The 20441-nt window shown below is 35.4% G+C and overlaps 1 protein-coding gene across 2 annotated transcripts in view; it reads left to right on the top strand.

Annotated features, from left to right (window-relative positions):
- The window catches only part of FAM151B (family with sequence similarity 151 member B), a 35233-nt gene that overhangs the window by 5913 nt on the left and 8879 nt on the right, over positions 1 to 20441 (top strand). For both annotated transcript variants that reach the window (XR_013827600.1, XM_079916790.1), the window contains exons 2-5: positions 3556 to 3681; positions 9646 to 9811; positions 14212 to 14429; positions 16527 to 16662. Coding sequence is in view for 1 of the 2 variants with exons in the window: in XM_079916790.1 (XP_079772916.1) it covers positions 3556 to 3681; positions 9646 to 9811; positions 14212 to 14429; positions 16527 to 16662 (646 nt within the window). In the remaining variant the exon portion in view is untranslated. The remainder of the gene's footprint in view (positions 1 to 3555; positions 3682 to 9645; positions 9812 to 14211; positions 14430 to 16526; positions 16663 to 20441) is intronic.

Consider the following 20441-nt stretch of genomic DNA (forward strand, 5'->3'; position numbering starts at 1 on the left):
AACATTTATACAGTAAAGTATATTGAAATAGGAAAACAATACATAGTGCCCATATTCAGAGGTACCATTAGTTAACTTTTTGGTATATTTTCTGACAATCCTGACTTTTAAGAAAATATAGGGAATTCCCTGGTGGTCCAGTGATTAGGACTCTGCACTTCCCCTGCAGGAAGCCTGGGTTTGATCCCTGGTGGGGGAACTAAGATCCCATAAGCCGTGTGACATGGCCAAAAAAAAAAAAAAAACCATATAGTTAAGATTGTAGTATACATGCTACCATATACTGTCTTCTCATTTTTGTTCTTCTCCCACTTTGTTTTTAAACATACAAACTAGTTTTTTAGAGCATTAGTTTTTAGTGGCTTAGAACAACACAAATTTATTATCTTATAATTCAGGCGGCCCGAAGTCTGAAATGGGTCTAGCTAAAAATCAGTGTCAGCATGGCTGCATTCCTTCTAGAGGCTCTAGGGGAGAATCAGTGTCCTTGCCTTTTACTATCCTCTAGAGACTGCTTGAATTCCTTGGCTCATGGTCTCATCCTCCATTTTCAAAGCCAGCAGTTGCTGGTCATGTCTTTCTCACATTGCATCACACCGACACTGACTCTCCTGCCTTCCCTTTCACTGACAAGGATCTTATAAGATGTTTAATGTGATTAAATTAGGCTCACCTGGATAATCCAAGATCAGCATCAACTGATTAGCAACTTTAATTGCACATGTAACTTTATTTCGCCCTTGCTGTGTAACAACATATTCACAGTTCACAGATTAGGATATAGACATCGTTGTGGGGGGAGGGATCATTATTCTTCCTACTGCAGTACCTATACATACTGTTCTCCACCTTGCTTTTTTCTCGCTTAACATATCTTTGAGATTATTCTATATTACACATATGGATCTGCCTCATTCTTACTAATGGCTGCATTGTGTTCCATTGCATGGATATACCATAATTTATTTAGTGAATTCATTGTTGCTGAATATTTAGGTTATTTTCACTCTTTTGCTGTTACAAGCAATGCTGCAATAAATATCCTTATATCAAATGTGTCATTTCCTACATATTACAAACATATCTGTCAATGGGATAAGTTTATGGAAGTGGAATTTCTGGGTCAAAGAGAGGATGTATTTTTCTTTTTTTTTTTACTTTTTTTTTAACTTTTTAAAAATCTTTATCGAGATATAATTTGTATACCATACAATTCACTCATTTCAGGCATAGAATTCATTGGTTTTTAGTATATTCAGAGCTGTGTAACCATCACCACTATCAATTTCAGAGCAATTTCATCACCACAGAAAGATGTAAAAATTAGGGGAGGTCACATATAGGAACTCTCTAGTTTTTGCTCAGTTTTTTCTATAAACCTGAAACTGCTCCCACTAAAAGTCTTAATTTTTAAAAATTACAAGTAATTTTGCCTTTCTCCTGGCCCTATTTTCAGAATAACAGTTTACTTAAAATAGTGATAATACCCTAGATTATAGGTAATTAGAGTCTGAAATTCTGTGTATATGAAAAGATATATACAGTTGTGGCTAAGTGTAAGGTACAGTTTCACCCATTAACTGGGCAAGGAGAACTTTTTGCTTCAAATGTTTTTAATTTCTGGAATCGTGGTATTTTATTATTAATCTGCAAGTTACCCTTATAAAAATTTTGAATCCAGTGTGTTTAGTTGGAAGGTGTCAAGGATACATCTAGCATGTGCTATTAACTAACATTTAGTTTTTTTATGGTAACATGCATGATTACCATTTCTGTGAGATTTTTGGCATATCTCAAAAACTTCATGTTTAACAGCCACATCAATTACATATTTTATCATGAGGATATACTGTGATTTACTTTTTCCCATTGTTGGACATTTCCGTTTTAGCCAGTAGTTACTGTACCTTTTTAAGATGCCTAAGTTAAACATGTAAAAAATGATGGCCATGTGTTTTCATATGAGTCTGAAAGGTCTGTGACTCTCTTGCTTATGCTGAAAAGGGGCATGTGTTTTGTATAGGAGACTGCTTGGATAGTGGATGCTACAGCTAACTGTTTAGTTTCTTTATTCTGTAGCCCAATATGCAGAGTGGTTACTGAGTTCCATGCATGTTACTTAGAAGTTATTTTCATATGCCCCTCCATTCTCTTATCAAATTTTACTTTCTCTCAATGTCTTATCATCAGTTTATGATGGCCATTTTTAGGTTTTTAACTGTTGTTAGGTAGAATTAATAAACAAATAATTAAACGGAAGATATAATCTCATGCATAGGGAATTTGCAGCCATTTGGTAGCCACTTAAATGTTTAAACCAGTGAACAAGAATTGGCGGGGTAAGATTATAGATACCTCTTTCACTGTTTTTCAGTCTTTTATCCTTCTTATTTTGCGATATGGCATAATATGGAGTAGAACTGATTCAAGTATTTTAGTCTTGGTTAACTCACATTTTAATGCCTAATTAAGAAAAAAATCTGGGGCTTCCCTGGTGGCGCAGTGGTTGAGAGTCCGCCTGCCGATGCAGGGGACGCGGGTTTGTGCCCCGGTCCGGGAAGATCCCACATGCCGCGGAGCGGCTGGGCCCGTGAGCCATGGCCGCTGAGCCTGCGCGTCCGGAGCCTGTGCTCCGCAAAGGGAGAGGCCACAACAGTGAGAGGCCCGCGTACCGAAAGGGACACGGGTCCGAGCCCTGGTCTGGGAGGATCCCACATGCCGCGGAGCAACTAGGCCCGTGAGCCCCAATTACTGAGCCTGCGCGTCTGGAGCCTGTGCTCCGCAACAAGAAAGGCCGCGATAGTGAGGAGCCCGCGCACCGCGATGAAGAGTGGCCCCCCGCTTGCCACAACTAGAGAAAGCCCTCGCACAGAAACGAAGACCCAACGCAGCCAACAATAAATAAATAATTAAAAAAAAAGAAAAGAAAAAAGTCTGGTCTGCCAAAAACTAGTCGATAGTTATGGGAATTACATATATTTGTACATGCTAGATAAATCTATAAATACTAACTCAGAATTTACTTAGTCACTCATGTAAGTGTTGTTGACATTTATAATTTGAAGGTGAATATGCTTAAATGTGTAATTTAAGATTCTAAATGTTTAATATAAATATAGAATGGAGCCTGAGGTGGAGAAGACAATTAAGTTCTACAAAATTTAGAAGTTTTTTTTAACATAGAATTGGCTTTATATACACTTTACTTATTTATGGGGCCAGGATTGGAGAAGATACCATGTGAAAATTCCTGCTTTAAAATATCTGCTTCTTACTAGTTTTTTTTTTCTTCCTACATATTTCCTCACAGTTCTGAGGTTCAGACTCTCCTATATGTTTACTAATTATTACTTACATCATAAATAGCCTATTTATATATAAATATATATTTTTATACTTGCCATATCTTCATACTTGTTCTTAATTTTTAAAAATCTTATATTTTCCCAGTTTTATTACTTTATTTTTCTCTATCAATATATGCTGTGCCCTTTTTTTATTAAAAAAAATTTACCCTATAAAAACTTCTTTTTAATATAAATGCTGTTATTTTAGGATCTTGGAGTGAAAACATACTGGAATATTTTCTCAGAAATAACCAGATCACAACAGAAGATGGCGCCCAGATCATCTGGTATCATGCGGCTAACCACAAGGTGCAAGTGAATGAGGCACTGAGAAGTAAGTCATTAGTTACTTGTATTTACATTAGATTATAGATGAAGTCAACTCTTTTTAAAAAAAATATCTGGTCATATTTGCAGGTGCCAGAGACTTAGATGATTCAAGTGTAAATTCTTGGCTAACATAAACATTTTTGTAAAAGATCTCATTTTATTTACAAAATGAACAAGTTTCCATAATGGAAGAATTTTCTCATTTTCCAGAAGTGATTTACCGTTTCTATGCCTTATTTAAAACTCTCATATGTTATTACATTTGCTTATATATTGTAGTGATTTAGGTAAAATTTTTAAGGTCAGGTTGTATGTCGTACATACATATTTTTGTGTCTTTCACAGTGTACTAAGGAGAAGCTCAATAAATAGTTGTTGAATGAAGTCATTGAATACTAATTTATAATGCCTTGGGCAATATTTATGCCTAGGCTAGAAACCAAGCCTTTTGGTTTACTAGCTCCATCTGTAATCAGATGATTACTATAGCAGTTTAGTTAGCCTTTTGCTATGAAAAGGCTAACTAAACTGTTGGCTGCAGCAGCTTAGGAGAATGAAAGCAAATCACCAGAGGGGTAGGGCACCCCTTGAAGTGCCCTGTTCCAACAGGAAGAATTCCTTGTAACCTTGTGTTTTATTGTAAAAATTTACACATTTTTTGCATCTTAGTTATGTGTCTGGATAATGTATCTAAATATGTGTTTCTTTTATTGTAAAGATACTCTTTTAAATTGCTTTTCTTTGTTCCTCAAAGGGAAGAACCTTGTCTTCTAATATCCCTAATACCTAAAACAGTGCCTACCACATAGTAACCAAACAGTGATTATTTAATAAATAAATTTTAGCAAAAGCAATGCTTCAGGAAGATGTTGATTAGTGGCTGCCTGGAGCTGATAGGAATAGGGACTAGAGAGTAAATGCTAATGGGTACAGCGTTTCTTTCTGGGGTGACAGAATTTTTCTGGAATTAGCTGGTGGTGGTGATGGTTGCACAACTTTCTGAATATTCTGCAAACCATTGAATGGTACACTTTATTTATTTATTCGTTTGCATTGGGTCTTAACTGCTGCACATGAGCTTTCTCTAGTTGCAGACTTTCTCATTATGGTGGCTTCTCTTGTTGCGGATCATGGGCTCTAGGCACGTGGGCTTCAGTAGTTGTGGCTCACGGGCTCTAGAGCACAGGCTCAGTAGTTGTGGCGCACGGGCATAGTTGCTTCGTGGCATGTGGGGTCTTCCCGGACCAGGGCTCGAACCCGTGTCCGCTGCATTGGCAGGCGGATTCTTAACCACTGTGCCACCAGGGAAGCCCTGAATGGTACACTTTAAAAGGATGATGTTATAGTATGTGAATTATATATCAATTTTTTTAAATGGATAAAAGGTAGGAATAATACAGCTGTTATGTACAGACAATATGGTTGCGTATATAGTAAATCAAAAAGATTCTACAGATAAATGGTTATAATTCATAGGTTAATTTAGACAATCTGTCTTTTTTGACAGTATAAAATCAAAACAAAATAAATTTTATTTCTATATAACAACTAAAAATTTGGAAAAAATCTTACAAATTTACAATTTGTAATAGTAAATGCGGAAGCCTCATCCCTAGAAATAATTTAATTAACTATGGATCATTTACTTTTAGCCAAGTTTTAAAAATGACTTATGGCAAGTCATCTCCAGTTGCTGGAAGTCTGGTGTTGATCTGGGAATTTTTTGTAGGTTACTTAGTTTTCAGATAATATCCTCTTTACCTTCTCTTAGGCAACAAGAGCCCCAAGTTTTATAGTTTGGGGGATGTTTTTCATCCAGTCCCTTTTCTCAGCTCTGGCTAGTCTTGCAATTTCTTTCTAGTCCAAAGGAAAGAAAACAGATTCCTGGAGACATGTATTTCATTGGTTTATCTTATTTCTCCCAGAATACTTAAATTTAGTACAACTGTCATTAATGAAGCTGTTTCTATTTTGATTAACATGTGATACTGGATTTTCAACAATGTCTATGTTTAAAAAAAACAAAGTACAGGAGGAACAATGTAAGAGTGTCATTTGGTGTTGCATTGTCAACACATCCGACCTCAGAATAGTCAAAATTGTTTAAAAAAGTTATTACATATAATGTAATTTTTTTTGTTATAACATTTCTGCATGTAGATTTTTAAAATATATATATTAAAAGAAATGCTGGTTAAAAAATTGAAATCATCAAGTCTTTTTGAGAATAAAAAATGTAGTTTTTAAAAAAAGGCTTTGTAACATATTTAGGAAAAGTGTGACTATAGTCATCAACTAAATGTATTAAAAAATATAATAAATTGCTGCATTAGAGCATGTAAACAGTATAGGCAAGATAGATAAGTTTAACTTCATTTCTATAAACATATTTCTTTGAGTTTTGTTTTGAGTGTGAGTAGCAGCTATTCGGGATTTTCTTGTGCAGAAAATCAGAAAAAACAAAGCTGTTTTCTACTGTCTGGCTCTTGTCACAAGCTGGGGCTCCTGTGGTTGGAGTGATAATCTTGATGTGCAGACTTCCTCATCTGGCTCTCCCTGAGTTGGGAAATATGGTGACCAGGCAGTCTCCCAAAGGAGAAGCATTCCCTGACCTTCAAAAGGCTTCTGCCCAAGGACCAGGGGTGGGAGAACAGGGAGAGAGGCTGGACAGCTCACAAACATGTCTCCAGGCCAGGCCTCCCTCTCTTCTGTATTAGTCTATCCAACTGCTTAGTTGGTGTTTTCACTTAGAGAGTTCTCATGCATCACAAATTTAAATTATTCAAAATGAAATTCTTAATTATGTCTACTAACCTGTACTTCCTATGATTTTTGCTATCTCAGTAAATGGCACCATAATCCACATAGATTCTTTTGTTTGTTTGTTTGTTTGTTTTTGGCCACACCACGCATCTCGCGGGATCTTAGTTCCTTGGCCAGGGCCCACGGCAGTGAAAGTGCCAAGTCCTAACCACTGGAATGCCAGGGAATTCCCCATGTATTCTTAAGCCAGAAATCTGGGAATCATCTATTCTATGTTTTCTTTATTTCTTGCATCTGCTCTATTATCCAGACATTATAATTCTATTCCAAAATATATTTTGAATTAGTCCACATCTGTCCATCTCTGTTGTCATCATCCTAGTTCAAGCCACCATGATCTCTTACCCCTACTGCTTAGCTTCCATTCTTATTCTTTTTTTTTTTTTTTTTTCATTCTTATTCTTAAAAGAGACCTTCAGGAACATAATTTACATGGGACCTGAGACTCCTTGTCACTGCCATTTAGTGATTTTTTTTTTCTATTCATGGGAAAGGAATGGAGTTAATAAATAGAGACACTGACTATTACTGTTAAGGAATTCCAAGGCCTATATGCTCCTTTACAACTGCATTGATAGAGAAGATGGAATGCCTACATATATTGTGCTAAGTACCACTTTATTGAGAAGTCATGTTTGCTTAATTTTTATGAAATTAGACAGAAGCTTGACCTATTGCATCTCAAATATAACTCTAACTTTTTTTGAGAAACTGCAAGCTTTTCTGAAGCAGCTGCACCTTCTTACATTCCCACCAACAGACTGGATGAGGTTTCTAATCTCCCCATGTCCTTGTCAACACTTGTTATTGTCTTTTTCATTATAGTCTTCCTCGTACTTGTGAATTGGTATCTCATTGTAGTTTAGATTTGCATTTCCCTGAAGGTTAATGATGTTGAGCATCTCTTCATACGCTTATTGGAAAATGGCTTATATATGCAGCTGGGTAGCTTTTTCAGCCTATTTCCTGCCTATAGAAATTTGAGAGTTCATAGGCTTCTTTTCGTTTTGAACTGTCTCTCTCTTTTTTTTTTTTTTAGGTCCAAGTGGATACAGCTCTATTAAAAATGTACTAGTCTTTCTATATATCAAATTATAAACCATCCCTTTAATCAAAAACCTTATTGCTGGATCTCTTTGGGGTAGGCCTCTCTCTACTTGGTCTGCTAGTTAGGGTGCTATGGGATAACACCCTTAAGATTCTATAATGTTCTTTTGTCTAGCTATGTGGGTACCCAAGGCATCATCTTTCTGAAGTCTTAGTAAAGGGTCTTGTAGCTGTATCCTTGGTTTGGTCCTGATCCCGAGGCCATGGTTTACTAACAGCATCCTGGATTTGACTTTTGACCTGAGGCTTTCTCCTACTTTGAGAATCTCCTGCCAGCTGGAAAGAATGGTTTTATTTTCTAACTCAGCACAAGTCCTGAGTTGGAAATATTTCCTCTCTATGCTGCTTAAAATGTAAATAGTTAATTATTTAACTCAGCTCTTTCTTCCCATTCTTTATCATAGGAGCTAAAAGAAACTCCGTTGGCATTTTCAACATTCTGCCTGGAAACCTCCTTAGCCAAATCCACAAATTGACTAGGCACCCTCTCTATCTTCCACCAGTTGCTACAAGTGCCAACGTTATCAAAAGTTTCACCACTACGTGAAAAGAATTTCCTCACTGCTCTTCTAACTTGCTTTAACAGTGCCTTTCTAGAATCTGCTGGATCCCAAAACCAGTGTCACAGGTTTCAGGTTTTTGTTATGGCAGGGCCCCACTTCCAGGTAGCTATTTCTGTTTGTTTTCTGTTGCTGTGTAATAAACTACCCCCAAAACTTTGTGGCTTAAAATGACAGTGATTTATCATTTTTCATGATTTTGTGGGTCAGCTAGTGGTTCTTCTGTTCCATGTGGTATAGATTGGGAGCACTCATGTTGCTGCATTTGGCTGGGAGCTCAGCTGGGCCTAGAAATTCTAAAATGGCCTCACTCACATGTCAGAGACCTTCATGCTGTCTGTCGGGCAGGAGGTCTTAGTTTTCTTCCATGAGGCTTCTCTCTCTCCATGTGGTTTCTGAGTCTTCAGTAGTCTTACCTGAACTTCTTTACATGGTAGCTGGCTTTCAAGAGGATGAAAGCAGAAGCTGCCAGGCCTTTTAAGGGCTTGGCTTAGAACTGAGAGTTTTACTTCCACTACCTTCCACTGGTCAAAGCAAGTCACAAAACCGGCCCAGACTCAAGGGGAGGAGAAAGAGATGAGGAGAGAGGCACATACATATGGGAGGAATTGTTGTCAGCCATCTTTGGAGTTAGTCTATCAGAGCCTGCTAAGCACACTCACACTAAGTGACTGGTGAAGCTCTTTACCCATTCCAGGGATGTGTGCTTTTAAATAGTAGCCAAGCTTTAGGTCAAGGAACTGAATCTATAACATACAATTTCAAATAAAGACACAGACTTACTAGAGAATGGACTTGAGGCTATGGGGAGGGGGAAGGGTAAAGGGTGACAAAGCGATAAAGAGGCATGGACATATATACACTACCAAACGGAAGGTAGATAGCTAGTGGGAAGCAGGCGCATAGCACAGGGAGATCAGCTCGGTGCTTTGTGACCGCCTGGAGGGGTGGGATAGGGAGGGTGGGAGGGAGGGAGACGCAAGCGGGAAGAGATATGGGAACATATGTGTATATATAACTGATTCATTTTGTTGTGAAGCTGAAACTAACATACCATTGTAAAGCAATTATACTCCAATAAAGATGTTTAAAAAAAAAAGCATAAACAATAAATATCTGTAGTTTCTAATTTGAGGAGTGAGAAGATAAAAGTACTATTTTTGTTCTCAGAAGAGTCAACAAATACTTATTAAGCCTCCCTTTGTATTCTCACTTTGCCATATACTGGGAAGAAATTAAATATTAGGACAACAGCTTGAGTGTGACCTAGGCAAAGGTATTGCACTCCTCACTGCCTGTTTGCTCACGTGTAACAAATAAGTGCAACATGTAAGGCTTGACATAGTACCTGGCACTTAGTCTTTTACTCAGGAAATTTTATTTTCTTTCCTTTTATCTTCCTCAAAAGGATACTGAATATGCCATCTCTTACAGTCCCTATTTTATTAGCATTAATGTAAGTTCTTTTATCTGGACAGGTACTGCTCATATGATAGAGGCTGATGTCATTTTTCCAAGTGCTGGATCAGAACATGGCCAACCAATCATGGCTCATCCTCCTGAAACAAACAGTGATAATACTTTACAGGAATGGCTGGCTGAAGTTATAAAAAGCAATAAAGGCATCAAACTGGATTTTAAGAGGTATTTGTACAAACATGTTCAGTCTCCTAGTTGTTATAGAATAACAATATGGAAAAAAAATCAGTAACTTCATATATCTGTGCCTGACTAAATAACTTTATACTTTATCTAAACTGAAAATGGAATTGCAAGCTAGTATGTTTCAGGAATGGACCAAAGACACACTGAGTTGTTTGCTAAAATTGTTTCTTGGGAACCCTTTAAGGCTAAAATTAAGTTAATTTTTATATAGGAAGTTATCCTAAGTGACCATTGTAATAGTAGAACGGTAAATTTAAAATACCACTTTCATTAAAAAGTAGTTCGAGAGAGAGATTTGGCAGTAGTTGGGGTAGCTAATGCGTTTCCTACTTGATTTGTGTTATTATATTTTTGGAAGGGGAATTACCTAGAATTCTTTAATAATTGAAATGTTTCTTAAAAATAATATTTCGGAAACATTGATAATGAAGAGAGCAAGATTAAGTGTTGTTTCCTTCCCTGTGGCTATCACGGAAAATTTTACTTCTGTGGTATTTTGGCAGTATAAAAATTAGAGGGAAAGCCAGGAATTTATTGTGACACCACAAAAGCTCACCATAAGGCCCATGAAGGCAACTGCTATGAAAATCTAGGATGTGTGGTAATCCTGCCTTATCTTGGAACAATATTTTTAAATTGAATTATCTCAAGAAATTAATAAGGATTTGGAGCTCTTACAGGGTTTTTAAGATTACTCTAATCAGTTGTTGCGGGCCTGAGTGTACCAGTCAACCTCTTTACACTGTTGGTGAATGAAAGCTGTTTCAAGATCTTAAAGCTTTTAGAGGGGTGAACGGTCTAACTCCATTTTCTTGACAAAGAAACTTAGTCCTAGAGAGGTTAAATGACAATAGCTAAGCTTGAGAGCTGAGCTAGGACCAGATCCCAGGTTTCCTGGAGCCAGTCCAGTGTTCTCTGTACTGTGAAATAAAGCATTTAATCATTAGTGCTTGGTGAGCTGAATTTTAGAGCTCCTTGTCTTTTCATGTGCTCAGTTTTTTTTTTTTTTGATGTTTACTATTGCCCGTAGACTTGCTCTCTGTAATATATTCTTTTTTAAAAATAATTTATTTATTTTATTTATTTTTGGCTGTTTTGGGCCTTTGTTGCTGCACACATACTTTCTCTAGTTGTGGCGAGCAGGGGCCACTCTTCCCTGCAGTGCATGGGCTTCTCATTGCGGTGGCTTCTCTTGTTGCAGAGCATTGGCTCTAGGTACTCGGGCTTCAGTAGTTGCAGCACGTGGGCTCAATAGTTGTGGTGCATGGGCTTAGTTGCTCCGCGGCATGTGGGATCTTCCTGGACCAGGACTCAAACCCATGTCCCCTGCATTGGCAGATGGATTCCCAACCACTGCGCCACCAGCGAAGCCCCTGTAATATATTCTTTGGCTCCTCACCAGTCAGACCAGCTCCTTCATTCCTAAATGCTAGCAGCTACCACTGAAAGGCTGTGCCATTAAAAAAGAGTTTTGGTCATAACATATTTGAAGGGGAATGAATTTAACTAACAATTATATAAGCACTTACTGTGTGTCAGACACTGTTCTAAGAGCATTAAATGTGTAAATTCATTTAGTCTTCATAACAATCCTAAGAAGTAGGTTATTCCTATTCTCATTTTCCAGATGAAGGAACAGAGGCAGAGAGGGGTAAGTAGCCTGCTTGTGGTCACGTAATCAGTAGGAGAGCTGCCAGCCTGGCTGAAGAGTTCACATTCTGAACCGGAACTCTGCACTACGTCTGTAAGAGTAGCTGAATGACCTAATAGTCAAATTTTAATAGTTCTTGTTTTGTGCCTCTGAGTTATTTTGTTTGTATACACGCAATAACTAAGTAATATACGATGATTTAAAATTTTTATCTGGAATTTTACCTTAGAATGTAATTTTAAATGGTTTATTATCATTTTAAGTATGATTTTTATTTTGTTAGCCCCAATTTCTAAACGAAGTTAACAGGAAAATAGGTACTGAGAAGTTTGACTTACCAAGTAACTTTTTAGAAAAAAAATCTATCCTATAAGAGCTAAGTTTATATCTTCCCTGGAATTTCCTAAATAAGTACTACCAAAAAGAAATTTTAGGTAGTATACTGATCAGGACCGTCCTCTTCAAATGATCATTTTGGCAAACCTTTTGTCAGTTCTTTATGGGAAACTTAATACTAATACATGTAAGGATTGAGAATGATATCCACGGATATTTTAAATTAGAATTACATGGAATTTATAGATTAGTTGGGAACGAAGTGTAATTTTGCAATATTTATAAAATTGAGTCTTCCAGGCTAGGAACATAGTATGTTATTCTTCGTAGTAAGCATTGTATCTTGCTCTTAGGCAAAGTTCATCCTCAGTCTTTTTTTTTTTTTCCAAAAATGTTATGGCTTTTCCTCCACATTTACTCTTCCAGAGGAATTTTATTAATTATTTTGTAAAGCTCCAGAAAATTAAAACTACAACAAAAAGTTGATTTCTTCTTAGTAAAGTTTTGTGGTTTTCTTAATATAGGTTTTGTTTTTCTTATTTAAGTTTCTGGTAAGGGAAAATGACATTACTATAGTCTATATTAGTGATGATTAAAATATTTACATATAAAACAGAATATGTACATTAAATTCTTATTTCATTATGTTCTGTGTCTTAGCTCTGTATGTCTAACTGTGCAGTGTTTTGCATGTAGCAGACACTTAATACATGCTGGTGGAATTTCAGTTTGGGAGAGAACATGCTGAGACTAGATATTATCAGATGGCGAACCATTGTTAAACAGCCTGATGTCAGCTTACTAAATTGAGAAAGCATAAGAAGCTTCCTCCTAAACGTAAACTGGAAATTAGTGTTTAACCCAACCTCCACAGACACCAGATTTCTTAAGAAATAAGAATACTTTCTGGAAAAGGAGAGGAGACATGCGTGGATTAGTTCAAGGTTACCTCCCACTCCACCCATGAAGAGCAGAGCCCCACGGGGACTTGGCTGCTGCTGTGGGACTTGCAGTCAAACAAGCTTTAGAGTCATAGATACAAGTTGTTTGCTACTAAAAATGGGGGAATTTTGTAGGAAGTACAGCTGGCCAGATCTCAGAATTGTGGTTTTTAACACGGCATGGATACCATTCAAGGCAGAAAGCATTTGAGACAGAGAAATGACAGCATCTAAACTAGAGTCTGTAAGGTCTAGCATTAGAGTTTATCAATCCACTAAAATCTAGGGCCTCCATTTCAGGGGCATAAGAGTGAGAAAAAAAGCAGTTTATTACATGGGAGCAGAGTGAAAGAGAGGCTGGTTTCCTCTGGTTTTAGTGAACAGTATCCTTGCTCACTAATAAATATGACCCTATAAATAATGAAGTTATCAGTTTCTGCTCTTAAAGTAGGAGGCCCAAAAGGAGTGAGGTGAAGAGTGGTAGAAGCATAGGCAGAAGGACTCCATTCCATTAAGAAGAAAAATGGAAAGGTGAGGAGAGGTGCTGAATGTTCTCGCTTCCAGTATCCGTCTCCCAGATTCTTAGCCTCCCATCGCTGTATTCACTAAAAGCTATTTTCTTAGAAATGAACATAGGCCTTAAAGGTTCAGAAGACATTCAGAATTATAAGTAGCGTAGCTTTCCAATAAAGTTTGTGTGTGTATTTTTAATCAGTAAACATTATGTAGGCTGATTAAAATCTTATTGTTTCAAGATATATGTGTCCGTTAGAAAAGATGTAGGGAAGTAAAAAGACTGAAGCTGCTTTTTAGTTTAAAAGTAACTAAAATATAGTTGTCTCTTGTTTCCAGGAAAGGTGTTTACAATAAAGGAAAAAATGAAGTTTATAAAAGCTTTAAGGAAATGTTATAATTTTACACTTGGCAATCATTTTTAGAAATGTGTTTATGTGTCCAGACTCACACAAGTATGCATGAAGGAAAAGAAGCCCTTTTCTCCAAGGTCATGAGCAGGTATTAGAGACATGGGGCCTGAGTGCACTTTGGGTATTTTCATAAACTTGAATTTGCAGGTTATGAGTGTATTTAATTTTTAAATCTTATTTATACATTCTCTGATGAGTGAATGTTTGTGTCTTTTCATAAATTGTTTTTATACTGAGTGAGCCTAATACAGAGTTTTGAAACCTCTGTCTACATGTAGTGTCATTATTCATACATTTATAGACCCTTTTAGGTACCTTCATGAATAGTAAGTATAAATCAACATTTTAAGATATGGCACATGTTAGCTTTCCCTTCTAGTGCTATCTGCTCTGTGATTTTGTTTAATTCAAGCATTATGGTATCATACTTTTATTATGAATTTGACAATATTAAAGCCAGCAGTCTAAAAGAACTTTTTACTTTTACTTTAGGAATATATCTCATTGACAACAAATTGTTTTTAGTCTGGCAGCTGTAGAACCATCCATGATGCTCTTGGAAAATGTGAAGAGGCATCTGAAGCGTCCAGTGTGGATTAATGCTGATATTCTTCCTGGTCCAAATGGAAATAGCAGAGTAGTGGATGCAAAACCTTTTATAGACACTGTGACATCCTTCTTTCCAGATGTGACATTTTCCCTAGGTTGGACAACAGGATGGCATCCTGAGAAAGTCAATGAAGGTGATAATTTTCTAAATGTATTCCTTTTTGGTCAAATTAAAATATACTCAAATATAAAAATAATACCTTTAATACAAAACCAAAAACACATTCTGCAAAATCTAAGAGCCTAATGGAGAGAAAGGTCTGGCCCTAAAGGTGTGTGTATGACTCTTCCTTCTGTTATTTCAGATAGATACTCATTCATAGGTGACATTCTGTCACCGAACTTCCATGGAAAATGTTTATTTGCAAGGTCTAGAATAACCAAAGCTGCCTCTTTACATACACAAATGAATCCTGAATTGGTCTCTTTGAACTTGTATTCTATACTCTTTTCTTCTTTCCTTTTACTTTGGAGCAAACTCCCTATGTCAGACGAAAGATAGAGAAGTGGTAATTAAAACTTTTCAAGTAATGTGAGGCCAGAAGTCGGTGGGTGTACAGTTGAACAGCACAAATTCTGTTCCCTAGACATTAGAAGGAGCTCCAAATGTAGGCTGCTGGAACCTTGGTGCCCTTAAGCTCTCTTTGGCTAGACGGGGGGTATGTGAGGCCATGAGACTCTCCTCTAGGCTGGATTTCTTCTTTCCCTTTATGTACTCTTACAGATGGACCTGATATTCAGCTTCTTTCTCCTGGCTGAAACTTATTACGCTATTTGGATTCATCTTTCTATTTATTCATACATTCCTAGGTAGTGATTTTCCAGTAAACAGCCATTAAGCAAACAGATGCTCTGGGACACCTGAACACATGGTAAAAATAATTAACCAAGAAGTTATTTAGAGCCAGTGGAGATGTTAGCCTTTATCTTGTGTTCAGGGCATTCTTTTTACTTATTTGCTACTATTGTTTTTAGATGTAAACTTTTAAAATCTAACATGAGATTAGAATAACTGGTGAGTAGTGACATTTAGTTTATAACCCTCTGGACCAACAACTGATACGATTGAGAAAAAAATAATATGCTTTAAATTTGTTCTATTTTAATTTTCTAATCATTTTAATTTTTATTAGTTTCAGTAAAGAATATAGCATATAATTCAGAGTGTTTAAAGAAGGTAAACTAGAAACAATTTAATAGCCTCCATACTGATTCTAATCTTTTAGTCACGGTTTAGTCTAACTCTGGCTTTAATCTCAGGCTTGAGCCGAGTTAAACCATATCTGGGTCTTTTGTTTGTGTTGAATGTTTCTAGGCTGCTTTTCCCCCACTGGCCTCTCGTCGTTACCAACATGTGTTTTATCCTCCCTTACTTCTTCTGCTACAAAATTTAGAAAAGAGAGTTTATAAGTTTTTAAGTAATGTAAGTATAGCTTCTGTTAGCAACCCCTTTTTCTAATTAAAAAGATATAATTTTCCAGATTTTAAAGGAAAGCAGACCTTTCCCTTCTTTCATGAGGCATTTAGCTGCTAAACTAATGTATTCACATAGGCTTTTTGTAAATTGTTCCTTTACTGACCAGTACTTTTTACAACCTATGGATAGTTTTGATAGAGTGTAGGGGCTATTTTTAAAATATAGATTTTTTTCTGAAGCTGTTTATAAACAGGCAGATACGTTTTCCACAATGTCTAAACGTGATTTAAAACATAAAACACATATATAAAAGTCAATTTTAACACTATTTCTATTTTAGATAAAATGTGTAAGTAATTTGGACTAGACCCCCACCCCCCAAAAAAATTGAAGTTAATTATTACTTAAACAGCTAGTAAATACTCTTTCTTTCTCTCGGAAAAGAAAACAACAAGCAAGAAGATACAAGTTTATAGAGAATATTAATGATGCAGAGCCTTAGACTCTTTAAAGTAAATATAATGTCAGAATTTCCTTTTTTGTACTTGAGAGATTAATAAACTCCTTTCTAATGTTTTAATTTTTTGTTTATTGCTCTAGGTCACTTGTGACATTACTTAGATTTAATTTTTTATCTACATTTTCCACTCAAAATTTTTTCTTGCATTAAGTGGTATTTTAATTTCTCTGAATCCAAATGGAAATGTTTATGAATTACCTATGAATTTACCTATTCATATGTAATTGAGGTTTTTACTTAATTGACTTGTAGGACTTTGGTTAGAAAGGTTAAATATCTTTCTTTTCATTTCAGGTTACAGTTGGATAATGGTGAAAGAGATGGAATATATATGTAATGAACTAAATCAGCTTGTAACATTTCCTGTCAGAGCAGCATTAGTCAGGCAGTCTTGTTCTCAGTTACTTTGGCTGTTAAAGCAATCAAACAGGTACGTGTAAGTTTTACAATATAGTGTGTGCATGTGAGTGTGTGTGAGAGACAGAAAGAAGATGAAAACTGATTATGTAAAGACAACTTGTGTGAGAGAAAGAGAGAGAGAATGAACACTGATTCTGTAAGTGCTCGGACTTCCTCACTGGAATGACAATCCTTGATGAACCTCAACATCATGTCTTTCACCTCTGTTCCTCACAAAAGCTTTTGCACATAGTAGGTGCCCAGTAAATGTTTGTCATTTTTTTCATTATGTTATACATTCACAAAAAGTTACAAGTGGGTAAAATAATTTCCCTTTGAATTCTGTCATAATTCCAGAAGTCTTTCCCATATAAAAATTTTATTTATTTATTATTTTTTTTATTTTTTTGTTTTTTATTTTTTTTTGGCCACGCGGCTTGTGGGATCTTAGTTCCCTGACCAGGAATTGAACCTGGACCCTCAGCAGTGAAAGCACCAAGCCCTTACCACTGAACCTCCAGGGAATTCCCAAAATTTTATTATTTTAATATGTAATAAAAATTGGTTGGACCATATATTAAATATTATAAAGCTACAGATATTGAAATAGTTTTGATACTGTCTTTTCAGTAGACTAGTCAATAGAACAGCAGGGAATGTCCAGAAATAAACCCAACTCTATCATGGAACTTAGAACAGGAAAAATCTGGTATTTCAGATCATTGGAGCAAAAGTTCAATAACTTGTGTTGGGACAACAGGCCAACATTGTAGGAAAAACAAAGTTAACATCTTTCCTTAATCCTTCCTCCAAAATAAATTCCAGATGAATTAAAGACTTGAACAACAAACATTAAATGCATAAAAAAACCACAAGTGATGATTCTTTTTTTATATAGTTTCAGAATGGAGAAGACCCTTCTTAGTAAGGCACAAAATCCAGAAGCTATAAAAGGAAAGTTTGATACATTTGAATACATAAAAATAGGTTCTGGTAAAACCATCCTCAACACGTATGTCAAATAGTTGTAAAGAATTCTAACAAATAAAGAATGATCACAAATCATCCAGAAAAAGACCCTGTTTGATAATTCACTATATTGTAGTGTATCCACATTCCTGTGGGTATTGAGTTTTTACTAAATGCTTTTTTCAGTTTCTATGAAAATAACTATTTTCTCCCTTTATCTATTAATAAAATAAATTTTATTAATATCTTATATATTGAACCATCCACACATTTACAGAATAAACCCCACTTGATCAGAATTTATCATTCTTTTAATGTACTGCTGAATTTTATTGCTAACATTTTAGTTAGGATTTCAGCATTTGAAAGTGAGATTGGTCTGTTTTAGGTATCAATATCATGGATATTTCAGTTTCTTTCTCAGTTTTAGGTATCAATATCATGGATATTTCATTAAAAAACTAGGGACCTTTCTTTCTTTTTACATTTTCGGGGATGTTAAAAGTAACATTCAAATGAGGCCTGTACCTGAGTTTTCATAAACTCAACATTGAAACCATTTAAACCTGGTGCTTTGGGGAAAGCTTAACTTATACAGTCTTTTCTATTTCTTACATGGTAAATGGTTGATTTTCTGTATGGTAGCCAATTTTGATATATTGTATTTTCCTAAAAAATTGTTTATCTCACCCAAGTTTTAAGATTTATTTACACACAGATGATTAAAATAGTTTTCTTTTGGTTTCTTCTGTGTCTCTAAAATAATTTCCTTATTTTGTTTATCTGAGTTTTCTCCCTTGTGTCTTGATTAAACTAGAAAATGATTTATTTCTCTTTTTTTTGAAAATGAACTCTTAGATTATGTATTTTTCTGGTTTATGATTTACTAATTTCTGCTTTTTATCTTTTAAAATTCTTTTCGTGTAGTTTCTTCTAATTTCTTGAGTTAGATGCTTATTTTCATTTTTAATATTTATTAATATATTTATTAACATAAATATTTAAGACTATACTTTTTTCTCTGACCACTGCTGTAGCTGTATCTTATTGTTTCTTATGTGTAGGTTTTCATCACTGTTAATTTATAAATATTTTGCAATTGTGGTTTTGTTCTCCTTTGTCTCAAAAGTTGTTTTAAGAGAAAATTTTTTAGGCACTGAGATAGTAGAATTATTTTATTTTGGATTGGTTAATAGTTTTCTAGGTTTATTGTATAGTAATCGGATCATGTCTATATTATTTCTACTTCGTAGACTTTATTAAGGTTTTATTAATGGTTTGATATATGGATATTTGTATGAGTTCATGTATTTTATGAGGTTATAGTTTGGCTGTTATAGCAGAAACCTAAATTAACAATAGCTTAAACTTAAGTTTGTTTCTGTCTCATATAACTGGAAAAGCATAAATAGGCCAGGGCAGATTTGATGCCTTCACAGTGTCGGGGACCCAAAATCCTTCTGTCTTGGTACTTGTTTTCCTTAGGATATTGACCTCATCTATATGGTCAGATTGATTACTGCCATGTCTGAGTTTCAGTTGGTAGGATTGAGGGAAAGAGAGGCTCAGGACCTGTCCCTGTTCTTCAAGGGCACTGGACACACTCATTGGCTTTAACTTAGTCGTATGCCTATACCTAGCTGCAGGGGAAGCTGGGACATGTAGCTATTATTCTGTACAGTCTTTTGCCTAGTTAGAATTCAGGGGATTGCTAAAAGACAGAAAGGAGACTGGATATTAGAATAAAACTACTGTGACAGGTTAGTAACATACATTATTAGTTACGTTAAGTCTTTCATGTCTTACTCTTTGCTTTTAAAAATATTTTTAATGTAATTCTTTGACTAAGTAATATAATCACAAGGTTTAAAAACCAATGAACAGAGTTATACTGTGAGAAGCCTTTCTCCCATTCACCCAGTCCTGCCCAGCCTCACTAAGCACAGTTGTCAGTTTCTTGTTCAGCCACATTAGTAGTTTCTTTATGCATATAAAAGTGAATACAAGTATAGATTCTTATTTTCCCCTCCTTTTTAAAACAAAAGGTATCATATTATATACCTTGCTTCTGTTCTGTTCTTTGCTTTTTTTTTTTTAACTTAGCAATACATCTTGGAGCTTTTTTTCAAGGTTCCTCATTTTCCTTTTCTAGGTGCATTGTATTTATGTATGTACTATAATTTATCTAACCAGCCTCCCTATTGATGAACATAAAGGATGTTTTTAATCTTTGATATTACAAACAATGCTATAATGAATAACCTTATGAATGTGCCATTTTGCATGTGTGCAAATATTTGGCATCTTTAATTTTTTGGCTACTTGCTCTCTTATGGACTAAGAGAGTTAAAGTCTCCAACTATTAAAGTGTTTTTGTCTGCTTCCTCTTCTGCCTTTATAATTTTTGCTTATTAAATGCTCATGATATGTTATTTGGGGCATATTCATATAGGTTTTATTATCTTCATGAAGAATTATACCTTATTATTAAAAGTTCTCCTTCTTGGTCTTGTTTAATGATATTTTTTACCTAAATTCACATTGTCCTTTTGTTTGGCTTGAATAACTTTGCTTTATCTTTTCTTTGAAAAATAAATTTATAAAGTTTTATTTTTCATTGACTGTTTTAAGGCTGATTTATTGTCATTAAAAAAATAATTTTAAACATACAGAAAAGTTGCATAAAACTACTACATCTCCTTTACCCAGATTCCCAAATTGTTTAACCATTCTCTCTCCCTCCATCCCTCTCTCTCCCCCCACCTCTCTTTCTCTCTTTTTTTCTATCATGATGCCTCATATCCTTAAGTACTGCAGTGTACACTTCCCCACACAAAGATG

This window comes from Stenella coeruleoalba (genome assembly GCF_951394435.1).
Source record: "Stenella coeruleoalba genome assembly, chromosome: 3".
Classification (NCBI taxonomy): Eukaryota; Metazoa; Chordata; class Mammalia; order Artiodactyla; family Delphinidae; genus Stenella; species Stenella coeruleoalba.